The sequence below is a fragment of the Pavona decussata genome, unplaced genomic scaffold, assembly GCF_977016875.1.
Source record: "Pavona decussata unplaced genomic scaffold, jaPavDecu1.1 SCAFFOLD_64, whole genome shotgun sequence".
Lineage (NCBI taxonomy): Eukaryota > Metazoa > Cnidaria > Anthozoa > Scleractinia > Agariciidae > Pavona > Pavona decussata.
The window spans coordinates 4312752-4329741 of NW_028145484.1; the positions used below are offsets into that span (position 1 = coordinate 4312752).

The following is a 16990-nucleotide window of genomic DNA, read 5'->3' on the forward strand; positions in this document are numbered from 1 at the left end:
GACTTTCATAATTGATACCATCTGGTTTAGCTCGAATTTAGGATGATTAATGTCGTGACGTTGTTATCGAGATCTCAGTTGCAATGTTTCAGTTTCCTATAACATTATGCAACATTTAAACTTTAGTAAAATAGGCGTTTTGATCGACAACTTCATTGTTCAAGGAAAGGAAATAAATGCCTCTCATTTTGTCAATGTTCGTACGGCCCTTAAAAATGAAATTATTTAATCAGCAATGCGAAAGTAGACTCGCTCTCAAATATGAAATGCACTAACAAGAAAAAGCATGGAAACCACAGAGCATATGTTTGCTGTTAGGGGCCTGAAGTTTCTTTTTTCTTTCTTTCTTTTTGTTAGGCAAAAATAAAATATTTAACAATTATTCCACGAGCGCGCGTAGGATATGAGATGATAGATACGCGCTGAGTTGGCTATCTATCATCTCATATCCAACAAGCGCAAGTGGAATAATTGTTTTATTAAAAGCAATCAAGAAATATTGCTAGATCTTGCTGATTTCGCTGTACAAAAATAACCAGAATACAATTTAATGGTTGCCATTTCTCGGCCATGGTATAATGGCTCATATACCGTGGACGCTAAGCCAATCAAGTCCCTCGAATTCCTTCAATGATTCAGTTTTTAATAATAACCTTTATGCATCGAACACCAAATCTTAGATAGGCGGCACTATCTTTCTTGGGTTGTATACACGCCACGATGCAACTATTACACGCTATCTGTGCATGCCTAGCAAGCGTTTCCTTGGCGTTTTGTGCATTTTTCGCTTTGTAACGTAACACTTGCTACGCAGACTAACTACACGCAAACATTTACATTTCACTCTTCGTTGTGTCTCCCTTACCCTTAATTCCTAGCAAAAAGAAATTGTTGCGCACAACACGAGGAAGTATTATTAAGGCCGATTTAGAGCGTACATTTTGTGTTTACCGACTGTACTGTCGCATGCCGCCGGCTTCTGTAGCGCGCGCTGGTCGCGTGGGGCAAAAACTCGTATCGTCATTCAAATTGTCCGAGCCTGCGATTGTCCTTGGATTTTAAACCGTGTTTCAAATCCTACGACATATTGCGTATCGTGCATGCGACAAGTTGAAGGTTTAATTTCAATAAACGAAGCAATTCGTAATTCGTATCGCAAAGTGGCGTCGTAATAGGCCACTTTGAGGTTGAGCAAGGGACTGGGTCGAGTTGCAAATTTTATCGAATTTATAAATAGACACTATGTCTCAAATTGTTTGAATTTGGAACCATGTTTCAAATTTGGATAAAATGTGCAACTCGACGCAGTCCCCTGCTCAACCTCAAAGTGGCCAATACGGGCAAGATTTTCTTGCAACTTGTGACGCGACAAATGTTGCGTTGCAACAGCAGCTCCTGGTTGCAAGTTGTGAGTGTTTGTTGAGCGTATTACCACCCCCGCGGGCAACAATTTTTCATGTTGCAGAAAGAAGACTTCGTTTCTTCTTTGCTCCTTGTCCCCTCCCTCTTTCCCTCCCCCATCCCCCAGAAAATGCTTGCTCGCGGGTTGTAAGGTGACGCTATTTTCATGAAATATTCTTGGAGGTGGGATGCCTGTGCCTTCACTGTGCCCAAACAGAAGCTTTCCCGGGAAGACTGGGCAAGAAAACCAACATGGCCGCCTCCGTGGCGGTTTTTCCAAACGGCCATCAAAACAGTGCCACAAACAGTGCCGTTTTATTGTTATGACCAAATATTCGTCTTAGATTTACTGAACAGTTAATTCGTCCGATTTTATAATGGATCGAAGTAAAAGAGCTAAGGAAATGTCATTTCGCCGGCCGCATCATGCGGTTGAGTTGGTTGAAACAGCTTTGGAGGCTGCAGGCACGAGTATAGTTTGCGTGGCTGAAGACGAGTCCAAAGTTTTTATAGCATTTCAGCTGTTCCAAGAGACATGGTGGCGAGCTGAGAAAGTGGGAAAAATGGCTCTTTTGGTACACGACGATAGAGGTAAGCGGATTGTTGCTTCTAAATGAGTTCATTGCAGGTAGGTCGCCGTAATTTTTGAAAACTAGTGGAGAGGATGGGGTGACGTGGGGAATTGAAGGCAACATTTCCAAATTCTAATTCGTTCTGGAGAGTGTCCCAAGTTAGTGCCCTGCGCGAATTACATTTGCACTTAAATAACGTGATTTATTTATTTTATTTATTTAATATTATTATTATTACATACACAGAACAATGGCAATCAACTAGACAAAATTGTAGGTTAGGAAAATCGCCCATCCCTATGTCCCACCTCAACTTTTAAGGGAGTATAAATTCATGTAAAAGGTGTATTTTGCATTGTATTGAGCTTTGCACTCAATACTACCTTTTCAATTTTCACAACTAAGATGAGTATTCTTTGTCCCTCACTTTACTTGGTTTTTTTTTCTGTTAATTTTTTCAGCTGAAATCATTGAACCATTCCTGAGAGTAACTTCAAGCCAAGGAGTGTTAACTGTAAAAACTTATTTTGATGAGGAAGTTAACACAAGAGAAGGATACTCCTCACTTTCCAGTTGCGACGTTATGGTTACAAAAGGGAAGATATTTCTGCAGATTTTGAAAGCTGGACTATTGAATTTGATGTCCTTCAGTTTGATCGTTATTGACGAGTGTCATCTTGGCAGTGATGCGGAGCATCCATTTACAATCCTGTTAAAACACATTGAAGGATGTAGACTTGATAGAAAGCCAAAAATAGTTGGTGTTTCTTCAGAGATCCAGTACTATCAGGCATGTCCTCAAGATTTGGAAAGGTTCCTGAACGCATTGGAGGAGCAGTTTCACTGTAAAATATCTATTTCCAGTGATCTGTTGGCTTTGAACAGATACGGAGAACGAGTTGAAGAAGAAATTGTTTACTACACCTGCACTCCTGGAAATGATCAGTTTACTTGTAAGCTCAAGGAAATCCTTCAGAAAGCTCTTGAATTTCTGAAAGACATTCCAGTACATGAAGCATCTCAGGAATGCATTGTCTTTGTCAAACATATCTTTACTGAGTGTTGCAAGGTTCTTTTATTGTTTGGGCCATTGCACACTGCCTACATTGCTGGCATAGCTTTCAAGGAGATCCGAAAGCTTGAGAAAAAGTGTTCCGAAACTTTTGACCTGCTCACTCTACAGTTTTGCAGAACACAAATGAATCTTATTCTCAAGTTATCTGAGGAAGATAAATTGGGATATTCCGAAGGTAATGTAACTGATGTGACAACAAAACTGTTGTTTCATGTATCAACACATTTAAAGCCAAAGAATACAGAGGAGTTTGTTTTCCAGGGTACCAGTTCTCATGAAGACTTAGAAGTAAACGTGTCAAGCATTACTGAACAACGTCACCATAGTGCTGAAATTCCACCAATATTTTCAAGTTCACGACAGCTCCCTAAAGTCCAAGATGTTGCCAATTTGGTGACTTCACAACAAACTCAGACAGAATGCACAGGAGTTTCTCAGCCATCAAACTTGCAAACGACCTATGGTACTAAGGTCCAGTGTGACGATCCCTTGTGCATTGTTGTTGTCCCTAGCACAATCATAGCAAAGGCACTGAACTCTCTCATTAATAAGTTGTCAGATAACGTTTCAGAGTACAGCTTCCTTAAGAGTGTGTGTGTTCTTGGCGACAAAGCAAAACAGGGAATGATTGATCAAAGTCTGTATGGTGAGTTGGAGGACAATGTTATGGAGTGCATGCAGGATGGTTCTGTAAATGTCCTTGTCACAACATTTGAAGTTGAACAGGAGTTGTATGCACATAGATGTAGTCTTTTGATCCGACTAGGGATGCCAAAGAACTATGAGCATTACTTAAGAGTGAAAAAGAAACTGAAGTCTGCAGGGGCCAAGCTAGTTGTACTTGTAAGAGAAAAAGAAAAGACTGTGACAGAAGACAGATTTGAGGTACCATGAGCAAATTTGTCCTGTATTTAATACTTTTGTTTTGTCATCAGGCTTTTACTTGATTTTTGTTGTAAATTTTAAGGGGGTAAACATTGAGCATCGAGAATGAGAATTGGAGGGTATTTAAGTGCCACAACAAATCGTTTTAGCACAGATAATCATAATTTACCACTGCATAATTATGTAAGAAACTTAATTAGCTCTCTATCATTTTCTTTTTTGAGCAAAAGGCTCAAACAAATGCAAAAAAGGTCTTTTTTTTGGGGGGGGGGGGGGGGCGGATATACAGAGGAATTCAGCTAAGTATTGGTCCCTCTTTTATGTTGAGGCTACTTGTATTTTAAAGACAAGTAATAATTCCTTGTCTTTTAGCCTTTTGCTGAAAATTAAATATAGAGAATTAAGTTTCTTATGCAATAACCGGCAGTCTCTGTAACAAAATAGGTGACTACATTAGAACAAATTTCAATTTCAAGAAAAAAAATAACTTATTATACTCGTGTACAAAACAATAATTTTTATTTTTTTAATTTATTTTATTTTCAAAATTTTAAATTTTGCCACCCAGGTTTTCCAAAGGATAGAGAATGTTTTGGTTGGGAGGTGCTCTAACAGTAGCAGACCACCGTGCCATAACATTAAGAAACTATTCCAAGAAGAACGACTGGAAGGTTATGAACCTTATGGGAAGGAAGGACCTAAGGTGGACCTTCTGTCAAGCATATCACTTGTCAACAGGTGCTGTGATTGTTTATTTATTTATTTATTTATTTATTTTTTGAAAGCTTTATGGCAGTATGCATTGTTCAATTTATTTTTCATTTTAGCAGGCCACTTACAGTGCAAGATGGCATTCACAGACTCAAACTTTAGAATGTTCTTTGTACAGCATAACAAAAGCACCACTGTCGGTAAAGTACAGCTTGGTAACTTTTATTTGAAGGATTACTCTTACGAATTTTATCCACAGTCTCAAACATTAGAACCACCTTGTATGGTGCAACAAACATCACCACAGAAAGTACCACTCTACAGCTTTCATTTGAATGGTCACACTTAAAGATATCATTAACAGACTGAAACCTTAGAACCGTTTGTACAGAGCAATAAATAGTATGGCAGGAAAGTATTGGTCAATAGTTGTGCTTGGAAATTTTTGGAGACAGGGAAATTAAAGCAACCAAGTTTTAGGCAAATTTTTCTTGCATGGGTCAGTTTTCTTCGCCATCAATTCTGGCTTGGTAAATAAGCTGGTGTTATCACTGTAGCACATGTCTAGCCATGGTATTAATCCTTCATTTTCTTTCTACCAGGTATTGTTCCAAGTTTCCCAGCAGTGGAGTTGGAGCAATAGTTCCTGTTTGTAGAACAAAGGAGGTGTGGACTGACAGTCAAGTTGAATTTGTGTCTACACTGTACCTGCCTCGAAACTCTCCAATTTACTGGCCCATAAAGGTATCCAATAATAATAATAATGATGATGATGATGATGATGATGATGGTGATAATGATGATGACCAAAGCAACACCAGTGGTATTATTTATAGGAGCTCTAGGGCTTGGAAGAGAAGTTCATCAGCTGTTTACCAGGCAACATCAACATCTGGGAAGTCCAAAGATCACGCTTCTTGGAAGAGCCGCCCCCATATTGTGCAGAGTACTGTCAATCATTACCAATAGTGCTCTGTGTCCACAAGTTGGATGCGGTCCTATTGGATGTAAACTAAGATGCAAAAAGGTTTTTAATAATAATAATAATAATAATAATAATAATAATAATAATAATAATAATAATAATAATAGTAATAATAATGATGATGATGATGATGATGATGATGATGATGATGATAACCTGGCTTTATCCAATTGCAAGCCTCCAAGTGCTCCAGTGACTACAGAGCATTGAACCTGTATGTGCATAAGTTCATGGGTTGACTCCCATCATGACACGCTGAATATGTCATCTTTCTTGAAGTCATACTAAGCATGTGTCACCGTTTCTTTTATCCTTTAATGATAACACTGTGGTTCTAATTTTATTTTGAAAGCCACTGAGGGAGGGCCATCTACAATGTATATGGTGTGCTGAAGCGTACAAGTTAATGTGTAGTCATCACACTGGGTTATCACACCTTATTCTTATGTATGTTATTTTTTATGAAGGCGAGTGTAACACTGATGAGAGATGAAGCTAGCAAAGAGACAAAATGGAAGGCTAGAATCAAGTCTGAGATGCTTGTTGCCTTGGAGACATGCCGGCAGTTGCACAAGGCAGAGGAACTTGATGACGAGCTGCAACCTAAGTTCAGGTAAGCTATACACTTACATATGGGCAACTAATTTTTCTCAAGAGCATAGGTCATTGACAGTCTCTCACCAAAGCTTCTTGTCCTGTGCAACCTTCAGCTTATCCCAACTCTGTCCTCTAATATAATTTATGTATTTATTTATATATCTTTCTTTGTTTTCTTTTAATTTTATGTATGCATTTTAGTCTTAATCTTTGAAGTCCTTTTCAAAAACCACATTTTGTGAAAAAGTTTCCTCAATAAAGATTATTATTATTATTATTTTTATTATTATTATTATTATTATTATTATTATTATTATTATTATTATTATTATTACCAGAATTCATTTCGTTTTTCTTTTCAAATTTAAATTTTGTTATCCCAATGGACAGCAAAGAACAATAACTTAAATTAGCATGAGAAAAAAACCCCAGAAGGGTTCTGGTAGTTGTATTAAAATGACGCCATAGTGAAAATGTCCTATTAAAGGGAGCTTCACTATGCCTTCCTTGTGTTATGTAGGTGTACAATACTTAAAAGTAACACAGTATACTCCTACCGCTACTTTAACGGAAACAAAACTTGTTCCTGTAGATAGGAGTTTGAGATAACTGTAAACAGAAAGCCAGTCAAGGAGAACATGTGTCTAACTGAGATATCAACAGCCTTCCGAACCCTACACTTGTAGCTGTATGAAGTCAATGTCTGCTCAACGTCTCTGACAATGTGCAGTCCCAAAGAAATCTTCATACTCTCCCCCATGGAAGGTCATTTGCAATTTCAAAGGATGCGGGGGCATCTCAAAAACCACAGCTAAATTAGAATTTCCAGTGGTGGTGGGTCTCAAAGCAAAACTTTCCATGGGGGGGAGGGGGGAATATGGTTATTGGCAGAACAAAGGGATGTGGTTTATCTATGTCCTTATTCAGATCTTGTACAAGTGATTTTGACAGACTACACTGTAATGTGGTGTTTGTTGTAGGTTTCAAATGTTCGGTCTGACGGCTGAAAGTGAAAAATGTGACTGTGAAGTTGCTGATAGTGGCATAGGAGCTGATGGCTCATTGAAGAGGAACAGAGCGTACATGAAAAAGGTATAGTGAAACTTAAGGTTGTAACTAATTTTTAATGGAGATAAATGAATCACTGGAGTCAGAGCCAATTTAGCAGCGGGTTGAGTTTGCAATAATTTAAAACAATTATTGTTTTCTTGGCCTAGGTGTGAGGGTTCTTATCCAAGTACTTTCCGTGTTCCAAGTGGGTCTGAAATTGCCTAGTTCCTAAGTGCTCTTTGTCTTTCATCTTGGTCAATCCTTTTCATCACCTGTTCTGAGCGACCGTTCCCCTTGGATCGTGAGGGCCTAGGACAAAGCCCCACAGGAACTAGGCAAGGTCTGTTAATTAAGAACCAAAGGTTTGTCAGTTGTTAGACCTTTAAGAGTAAAATGATATTGATTGTTTTCGCTCATTGTTTTTTTACATTTGAAGGGTTTCCAGCAATGGGGGCAAAAATAGCTTTTTTTTTGCCAAAAAGTAAAAGAATGCTCCAAACTTGTACAGTTTTACCACGCACTGCAGATTTTGTGCGGTAAATGAGGGATCCATATAATTTTGCTTTTTATCTCAAAGGCTGAGTTTCGAATGATTTGATCACATGAAATTGCCACTCCATTAAAGTAGAGGCAAAAGCGCGCGGTTAAGCGCGCAAAATCCACACTGCAGGCTAAAACTATGAAAGTTTGGAGCATTTTTCTGACTTTTGGCCAAGAAAGAGATTTACATCCTTTTTTGCAGGAAACTGTACTTTTACACGTTATAAGTGTTGAAGACGGCTGCTTCTCAGCTGTAGAGATGTGTTCAATTCATCTCCACAAAATCACCTTCATTTCTCTTACAGTTTCCGTCCATATTAGAGGATAATTTCCCAGTTTGTGGTGAGCCAAGCTTTTTGTATTCCATCACCATGGAATTGACTAAACCTTGGGCCTTTGAAAGAGCTGTCAGGTCGCAGAGTAAAGCACACTCTTCAGAAGCTTGTTACTGTCTTGGAATTCTCTCCAGGAAACCTTTACCAAAGGTTTGGAAAAATACAACTTACCAATAAAACATTGTTCAGAACGAAAGTGTAGAAGAAACGTAAAATGCTGTAATTCTTGGGAGGTACCTGAAGGGAAAATGTTTGCTTATAACTAAACCTTGTTCCTGTCCCATGGTGTTAACATGATTGAATGAATGGGTGAATATGAAGAAATAATGTTATTGCGACACGGTCAACTTATCAGGACTTAAGAAAGAGAAAATTATACCTCAGTAGAATTATTATACTATTACTTTACCTTAAAATTGACTGCTATCAACTACTACTAATCCTTAAAGGGACTATGTCAGCTGGGGCACATGCGCAGTAGACTCCGGTTGAGACTAATTTGCATACAACTCGTCGCTGGTTTTCTGCTTTTCCGCCATTGCAAAAGCTTTCAAAAATACCGCAACAAACAGCTTCTGTAATGACTAAAGAACGTTTGTAAATTTGTAAATAAAAAAAATGAGCTAGCTTTCCGAAGATGAATGCGATTCAAACAGATGAAAACAGCTTCTTGAACTCTCCGACGGTAATTGAAAAAGTTGGGCCAACGATTTCAAAGTGCTTCTCAGCAGCGCGTGCATGCGCCTGGGGTGAAATAGTCCCTTTAAGTGTGACCAAAAGCGAGGAGTGTTTTCCTATGGTAGTTAATTGTTCTCTACAATTTTTTTACATCTGCGTGTGGGTGAAATCGAAATGTTTGACTTCTTTAGCAGTAGCTTTGCCACTTTATTCTACGACGACGGTTTGTAATATTTTATCAGAAATTGTGCTTTCAATTAGTAAATCTTAGAAAGTGAAGTGGTCATATTCATTTACGTTTGATGACTTTTAAACTTTTATTTTAATATTACAGCTGCCAGGAATATTGATATTTGACCGAGCAGGAGAAGTAACCCCCACCCTCACTGAATGCAGTTCAAATCCTTTCTTCCCAAGCTCCGATCAGCTCTCGCTGATCCAGAGGTTCACAGGGTACATCTTCAAGGATATCGCAAAACCAGGAAATTTCGCAGCAAAAACATTTCCAAAGTTCGACCCCACCATTTCCACTTGTGGATACTACATTGTAATTCTAAGGAATTCTCAGGACGGCAGCTCGTCTCCTGTAGATGGACTACACCACAAAGAAATCGCCTTGGATTTCATGGAATCGGTTGAGAATGCGCTGGGTAGCTTCGACAATCCCACTGACCCACCCCCTGTTGGTATTCAAGACATGAAGGTATTCACAGATGCGGTAGTGACGGGTGTTTACAACGAGAAACGTCTTCGCTATTATGTGGCTGATATTTGTTACGATCGCAGCCCTGCTGATCCGTTCCCACACTCAGAGATGGCCGCAACGTTCGCTGAATATTACAGGATACGTTATGGCGCTGAGGTAGTATAACATTAGAGTGATTAAGAAACGCGTTTAACTCAAACGGCAAACGTGAGATTCGCGTTTATGTTTTCTTGAAAAAATGAGTCCATAAATGAGAATAGTGCAAAATAATTCTGACCCATCAAACGCAAAACTACTCAATTTTACTGAGAAACTGAAAACAGCGAGCGGCAAATATGGTCACAGGGTAAACATGGTCACGTGATCATTTCTGCCGTTTGCCGTTTGCCGTAAACGTATGTCTTAATCTCTCTATTAATGTGTTCCGTGCCGTAGCGTGTCATTGGGAAGGGTATCGTAATGTATCGTGTTTTTAAAAGGGTAAGGTAACTTATCGCAATGAGACGCATTACGGCCTTACGTAAATCCCTTAGTAAAGCCATTCAACGTAACGTGACAACAAGGTTACGCAGCATAGCGTAACGTAAACGTAACGTAACGTGAATCAGATTAACGTAAGGTGATTCAACGTAACATAAACTTACTGTAACTTCACATGTAACCGGTCACGACCTTAACCAGTGTTCCAGATAACTTTCAAAGTAAGGAAGTCAATGGAGAATTTTGAGGGGTCAATAGGTGTGGTTCTAACCAAATCTTCTTAAGTTCGTCATTCAGTTTCTTGGGTCAGGAAGTCAGCTTTCTCGGGTTTTTGACCTGAGACCCCTCTCCTAGCTGGAACACTGCCTTAACCATACCAACCGTCCATTCATCATTTCTATATGTTCAGTTATAAATATTGTAAATCAGGGGAGCGGGTGGGTTGATGAAGGGTGGGGGGGAGGGGGGGGGGGGGGTGATGATATTGTCAGGAGTTTATTTGAAAACTGTATTCGTTTTTCTAGGTGACTTTGGACCAACCCATGCTGGATGTCGACCACATCTCTTCACGGCTGAATTTCCTGCTTCCCCGATACCAGAACATCAAAGGGCAAAATCTTTCTGTGCCTGGTAAAGAGTCCAAACGCTCGCAGAAATCCAAGGTCTTTGTGGTTCCCGAGTTGTGCTCCATCCATCCATTGCCTGGATATCTGTGGCGCCAGCTGTTCGTTTTGCCAGCGGTTTTGTACCGCGTGGAGTCCCTCCTGGTCGCTGAGGAGTTTAGGTCCTTTGTTGCTAGGGCCCTCGGCAAGGGAGCTGTCGATTGGCCAAATGATGTGCCTCTGCCACGGCTGACGTTGGGAGAGATGGTAGGCGAGGAAGTAATATGTCAAACTAATTCTCTTGCAGAGGATTTGCGAACTCCTGAGATGGGTACAAACAAACCCACATTGCGCCACACGAAGTTGACAGACGAGGAGATTGGGTGTCCAGCAGATTGTATTGCAGACAATTTGAGAGATGAACCTTCTTCTAGTGTTGGCACAGACAAACCTATTGTATTGGACTCAACAGAGCTGGTGGGTGAAGAGATTGTGAGCCAAACCGCAGATTCTGGAGCGCAGAAGTCAACCGACAAACCTCCTAAAACGGAGAGAGAAAATACTACAGCATTACAACACACACAGCTGAGTGAAGTGCTGGCTAATGTGCGAATTTGTGAAGAGGAAGAACTGAATATGACGGTGATTGAAGAAAAGCGTCCATCGCAACAGCAAAATTCTGATAATGATACGTCAACTGCAAGTCGTTGTGACTTAATGACAGAGAGCAAAACCTCAGCTCTCGCAGCATCAAGTGAGGTTCATTTGAGTGAACCTAAGGTGGACATCTCTGAAAGTGAACATGTCTGTGTTACTGAGGAGCATGGCTCACCATCTTCTGTTGATCACAGTGAAGTTAACAGTGAGGCATCAAACATCACCATTTGGACAGATCCTCTTCTTTCCCGCTTGTACCAAACCTGCGGCCCGTCATCAACGTTGATTCTTCGTGCTCTGACCACTTGCGCTGCCGGGGACGTTTTTTCTCTTGAAAGACTCGAGATGCTCGGAGACTCTTTCGTAAAATACGCCGTCTCATCCTCGGTCTTCTTCCGGCACCAGCACGAAAACGAGGGCAAGCTGTCGTTCATCCGGGGACTGAAAGTGAGTAACAGGCAGCTGTTCTATCTGGCACGACAGCGAGGCTTGCCTTCGTACATTGTCACCCAGATGTTCAATCCCCTGGTGAACTGGCTGCCGCCTGGTTTTTATTACGAGGACAGCGATGATGCTGAGAGTGCAGCAGCTGATGATCAGCTCTTGTTAATGCCGGATAAGTGCTCTCAAAATTTGGAGGAAGAGGACGAAGATGGGAACCTTTTTGTTCAGGAGGAGCTTTCAGGTATATGAGGCTGTGCCTGCTACGTTTACTGTCACTGTGAAGGGTTAGACACATGCTAACCTTTCCCCTACATAGCGTGCTTTAAGTAAGGTTTCGTTTTTAAAACAGTTAGCGCACAAGCCACGCGCAAGGAAAGAAGGTATCTGCAGGTTTCATTTAGATGGTTACACTCTAGGATTTTAGTTTCTTAATTAAAAGTTGGAACCACCTTGTTGCTTAAATGGTACCGCGGGTACAATAGCTTTCATTTGAATTCACTTTTGAGAATTTCATCTGCGGACTCAAGTTAGAAGCACCTTGTACAGCACAAGAACATCACAACAGGAAAGTACTGCTCAGTAGCTTTTTCATTTACAGTCTCAAAAGTTAGAACCACCTTGTACAGCGTGATAAACAGCACCACAGGAAAGTACTGCTCAGTAGCTTTCGTTTGAATGGTCACACTTTAGGATTTCATCGACACACTCAAAAGTTAGAACCACCTTGTACAGAGTTATAAATAGTACAACAGGAAAGTATTGCTCAGTAGTTATGCTTGGAAATGTTTGGAGATAGGAAAATTAAAGCAACCCAGTTGCATACAAATTTTCCTTGCATGAGCTGCTCAGTAGCTTTCATTTGAATTCACTGTTGAGGATTTCATCCACAAACTCAAAAGTTAGAACCACCTTGTACATCACAGGAAAGTACACCACAGGAAAGTATTGCTCAGTAGCTTTCATTTAAATGGTCACACTTTGGGTTGAAAAGTTAGAACCACCTCGTACAGCGTAATAAACAGCACCAAAGGAAAGTACTGCTCCGTAGCTTTCAGTTGAATGGTCACACTTTAGGATTTCAGTTAGAACCATCTTGTACGGCATAACAAACATCAGAAATGTTCAGAAGCTTATATCAGAATGCTCACACTTAAGACTTTGTCCACAGACCCGCAAGTTAGAGAGAGTGAAACTCAAAGGTTTAATGAAATATGTCTTCATTCCAGGCCCAACTGACGAACATGAAGGCCCTTCCATTGAGGCCCATTCTCCGACCATCCAGCTGAACCCTTACCTGCATCAGTGCTGCCCAGATAAAACACTTGCCGACACTACAGAGGCCCTAGTCGGCGCGTACCTACTGTGTTTTGGCCCTGAAGGAGCCTGGAGCTTCCTCGAGTGGCTGGGCATGGAACTCACCAAACAAGACGAAACGTTTAGCGAGAACACATCGCTTGTGGAGGAGGAATCTCTTTGTGGCGCAGCTATGGAGTACGATTCCGCAACGAGCAACGACGATATGTCAAAAAGGCCTTGTACAGCTCAACGGACTTTTTACAAAACTGTGTCGCAGTTAGGGAAGACGGTTGGCTCGGTTCCTCAGACCAGTTGTGAAACCTTGCTCGAGGAGATACGTGAATCTTCTCCTACAAATTCTGCACTTTTAACAATTTCAACATCGACATCGAGCGAGAACACATTAAATCCTCATCCAGTGGATCAGGTATTTGACGATGCCATTTCACAGCCACGAAAGCCACCCCACCTTCGTCTTTCCGCCAACGCACTCTTCCCAAGTCACAGGTGTTCAGCTGCCGCCGAGTTTGCAACTGTTGAAGCAGCGCTAAACTACAGATTCAACAGCTATTCTCTCCTGCAGCAAGCATTCACTCACACATCCTTACCCCGAGACTACAACTCTGTCCTCTCTAGCTATGAGCAGCTGGAGTTCTTAGGGGATGCGCTGTTGGATTTCCTTGTGACGCGTCATTTGTACATACACCACCGACACATGTCCCCTGGTGATCTGACGGATCTCCGCTCTGCTGTGGTGAATAACTACAGCTTTGCAGCGCTGGCTGTGAAACTTGGATTTGCTAAACACTTGCAGTCCCTGTCGCCACCGCTGTTTAGTATCGTGAACAATTTCATCGTGAAGTTGAAGGAGAAGGAGATGAAACAACAACAAGTGAATCACGATGAGGTAACGCGACAGTGAATTATTCAAGCAAACATTTATGCACACTGAAAATAGAATTTCCTCAAACAGAGCGTAAAAATGTACACGCCAAGTAGTCACCCGAGCAGTATCGAAAGGTTTTCAAACAATCGATACTTCTCGGGAGTCTCGATATTTCCATTGAAATCCCAGAAGCGATGATATCGATTATTTTGTATCGAGATAGACCCACCCTTTCTTGCCCGGTACTTGATAAGAGCTATCCTCGAATGCTGATTGAATACTCAATATCCATCGACGTTTGCGAATTATTTAGATGTTTAAACTTTCCGCGAGACAAAGTTGCGCGGAACGTTGCCTAGTGTAACATGCGCTGAATTAAGTATATCCGGTAACGTTTTTGTCGCAGCCAGTGTTGACAGCACCGACTTCTACTTCTCGCATCGATGCTACACTAGACAACGTTTCTTGCAACGTGGTTGGTACTGATGAAGATTGCGAATTAAGTTGCAAGAAAAATCGCTTAGCGTGCCAGTAGGCTATGTCGGGAATGGTTGTGATATCATATTAGCGTTGAATGACATTGATTATCTTTCAATTGTCGGGAACAAAAAGCAGTGTGTGTACATGCGAGAAGGAGATTAAAGAGAGAGAAGTGCGAGGCGAAGAGAACTGTAATCTAGGAGAGGGAAATCAAGTTAAATCAGTTCAAATCCATGTGACGTTGTTGGCGACCAGCTACTATTCCCGACAGCTTTCATATAACATTCAATTTTCTTCCTTGCACGCAGATTTATTCCACTGTATTTGTTTTGGGAAGTGAAGATAGCGAGGAGACTGAGGAGGTGGAGGTACCTAAGGTGTTAGGTGACTTGTTTGAAGCTGTGGCTGGTGCATTGTATGTGGACTGTGAACAGAACCTGAACAAGGTCTGGCAGGTCTACCTTCCTATACTCAAGCCTTCTATTGGTGAGTGAACACTAAAATTCTCGTTACTGGTCTTGCTACATTGAATATGAATTTGGTATTAAGCCAATGATACCCGGTTCAACATTTGTTGAGCAACAAATGTTGCAGCTGCTGTTCAACAATGTTGAACAGTGTATCATGTGATGTTGAACGTTGAAATATGCCGTTCAACTTGTTGAAAGTTGTTGAACGAAAGAAGAGCTTGGCTCTCTTCCGTTCAACAAGTTGCCGCAACAAGGCAACAAGCCGCAACAATGCTCAACATTTGTTGATCAACAAAAGTTGAACGATGTTGAATCGTGTATCATTGGCTTTACATCATGAAAATGTCCTGGATTTGAAGGTTCTAGTGACAAGGGATGGAGACAAGGTGCAACTAGGTGCGCAAATTTAAATCTTCCCCCTCCCCCCCCCCCTCCCCTGTTCCTCATAAATTATTAGCATTGTGTGTTTCTGAAATAGAGAAGGAAGAACAAACCGCTCAATCGAGCAGCATCCCATGCAGAGAGCTGGAGTGCTAATCGTTTCCGAAAAAAGCGTCTTTTCAAGTGGAAAGAATGCTTTAGTTCTCCACTCACTCATGTGTTTTATCCTTTTATGTGCAGATTACTTCTCTACAAACCCGCCCATGTCAGCGATCAGAAAACTACTGGAGATGATGCCTAACGCTGCCAAGTTTGCGTATGTATTCATTTTGGCTGCTGTTAGTTTTGATCTAGTGGCTAGCACTTTGAGCTTTCTGCGATCTGAAGGTCGCTGCCCTAGTTTTGTTCTGTGCCATTCCACTGTTTGTTAAGATACGAAGTTGTTGAGGAAACATTGTTTCTGGTATAAATAAATACCAGTCAACTCTTAGGGAACCTAGCAAATCCTAGGGTTAACACGGATGGACAAGCCTAGCCAATTTCCCCTCCAGGAGGGAGTAGTATGGATTAGTATCCCATCAAGGGGGAGTAGTCATTCTCCTAGTCATTTCAGGCTGGGTATCCTGAGATGGACTAGCACCCCATCCAGGGGGGGGGGGGGGGAGGGTACTTATACTCCTAGTTACATCATGATGGACTAGCATTCCATCCAAGGGGAGGGGGAGTAGTAATTCCCTTAGGCATTCCATGCTGGGTGCTCTGTTATGGACTAGCATCCATCATCTAGTCGGGGAGGGCGGGGGGTATTAATACCCCTGGTGGCATTCTACGGAAACTGCTGAGCTCTGACATCAGTGAGCCGCTGTCTACGGTTACCTCCCTTTGAAACCCATTTTAATCATCTTTCAGTCAAACACACTGTGCGTAGGATTTGTTGTTATTCGTTGCAAGGCCGTAGGCTGGTGGTTTGCAAGATATTAATCTTAAGTCTTGTTGTTTAATAACTAAGATTCATGACACCATATCCCGTATATACAACCATCTCGTTCAGTTCCCCTTTTATCGAATATCAGCACGACCAACCTTTGCTAGCTCGTCTTCTTTTCTTTTGTTGTTCATTGGCTTTTCTTATAAATCATGTTACAGGCCGGTGGAGAGAATGGTGGACGGTAAATTTAAAAGCACGCTGACTGTGTCAGGTTGTGGAACGTTTGTTGGTATCGGGAGAAATTTCCGAATTGCAAAGTCAACTGCTGCGCAAAGAGCCCTGGCTGCTCTACAAAAGAGACAATCGCTGAAGACAGATAAAAAACATAATTTACACCGTTAAATCAAAAGCAGTTCCCTTTTCTCGCTTTAGAGTATTCACACGAAAAGAAGACTCGAGCGCGCGTCTCGCGTGAACACGCGGCAGGCCATTCTTGCTGGCGCTCGCGTGTTCTTTTGCTTAATTCTACTTAAGAGGAAAACAAGACAGCTTAAAGTGTGCCCCACTTTCAAAACCCGAAAAGTTTATTATATCCTTCTTGTACATGTAAATATACATCAACCGATTTTTTTTAATGCGAACGAGTCAAAGAGCTAGAAGTGTATTTATTGATCACTAAATTTTAAGCATTTTAATTTTCAGACATTTTAAAGCATTTTCAGCATGTAAATAAACATATACAAAGAAAAGAAACATAAATAAAGTGCAGTTTTTATTTACAATGAACACACAAGTTTTCAATAAAGTTATGATTGTATCAGAATTACTCCA

The 16990-nt window shown here is 41.1% G+C and overlaps 1 protein-coding gene across 1 annotated transcript; it reads left to right on the top strand.

The window, feature by feature from the left end:
* Nucleotides 1–1643: 1643 nt before the first annotated feature.
* LOC146478585 (endoribonuclease Dicer-like) lies at nt 1644–16990 on the top strand. The gene is made up of 13 exons (XM_085112179.1): nt 1644–1992; nt 2435–3933; nt 4502–4671; nt 5247–5388; nt 6097–6242; nt 7207–7318; nt 8122–8301; nt 9164–9691; nt 10540–11959; nt 12945–13921; nt 14689–14866; nt 15472–15547; nt 16378–16990. The coding sequence occupies exons 1-13, from the start codon at nt 1779–1781 to the stop codon at nt 16559–16561; spliced, it is 5826 nt and encodes a 1941-aa protein (XP_084968305.1). The 5' UTR covers nt 1644–1778; the 3' UTR covers nt 16562–16990.

Bases quoted from the DNA above. Each gene is read 5' to 3' on its own strand.
- LOC146478585 (XM_085112179.1), top strand. From the start codon at position 1,779: ATGGATCGAAGTAAAAGAGCTAAGGAAATGTCATTTCGCCGGCCGCAT. The intron at 5,389-6,096 runs GTATCCAATAAT...TTTTTTATGAAG, and splicing joins CAATTTACTGGCCCATAAAG to GCGAGTGTAACACTGATGAG. The intron at 15,548-16,377 runs GTATGTATTCAT...ATCATGTTACAG, and splicing joins CCTAACGCTGCCAAGTTTGC to GCCGGTGGAGAGAATGGTGG.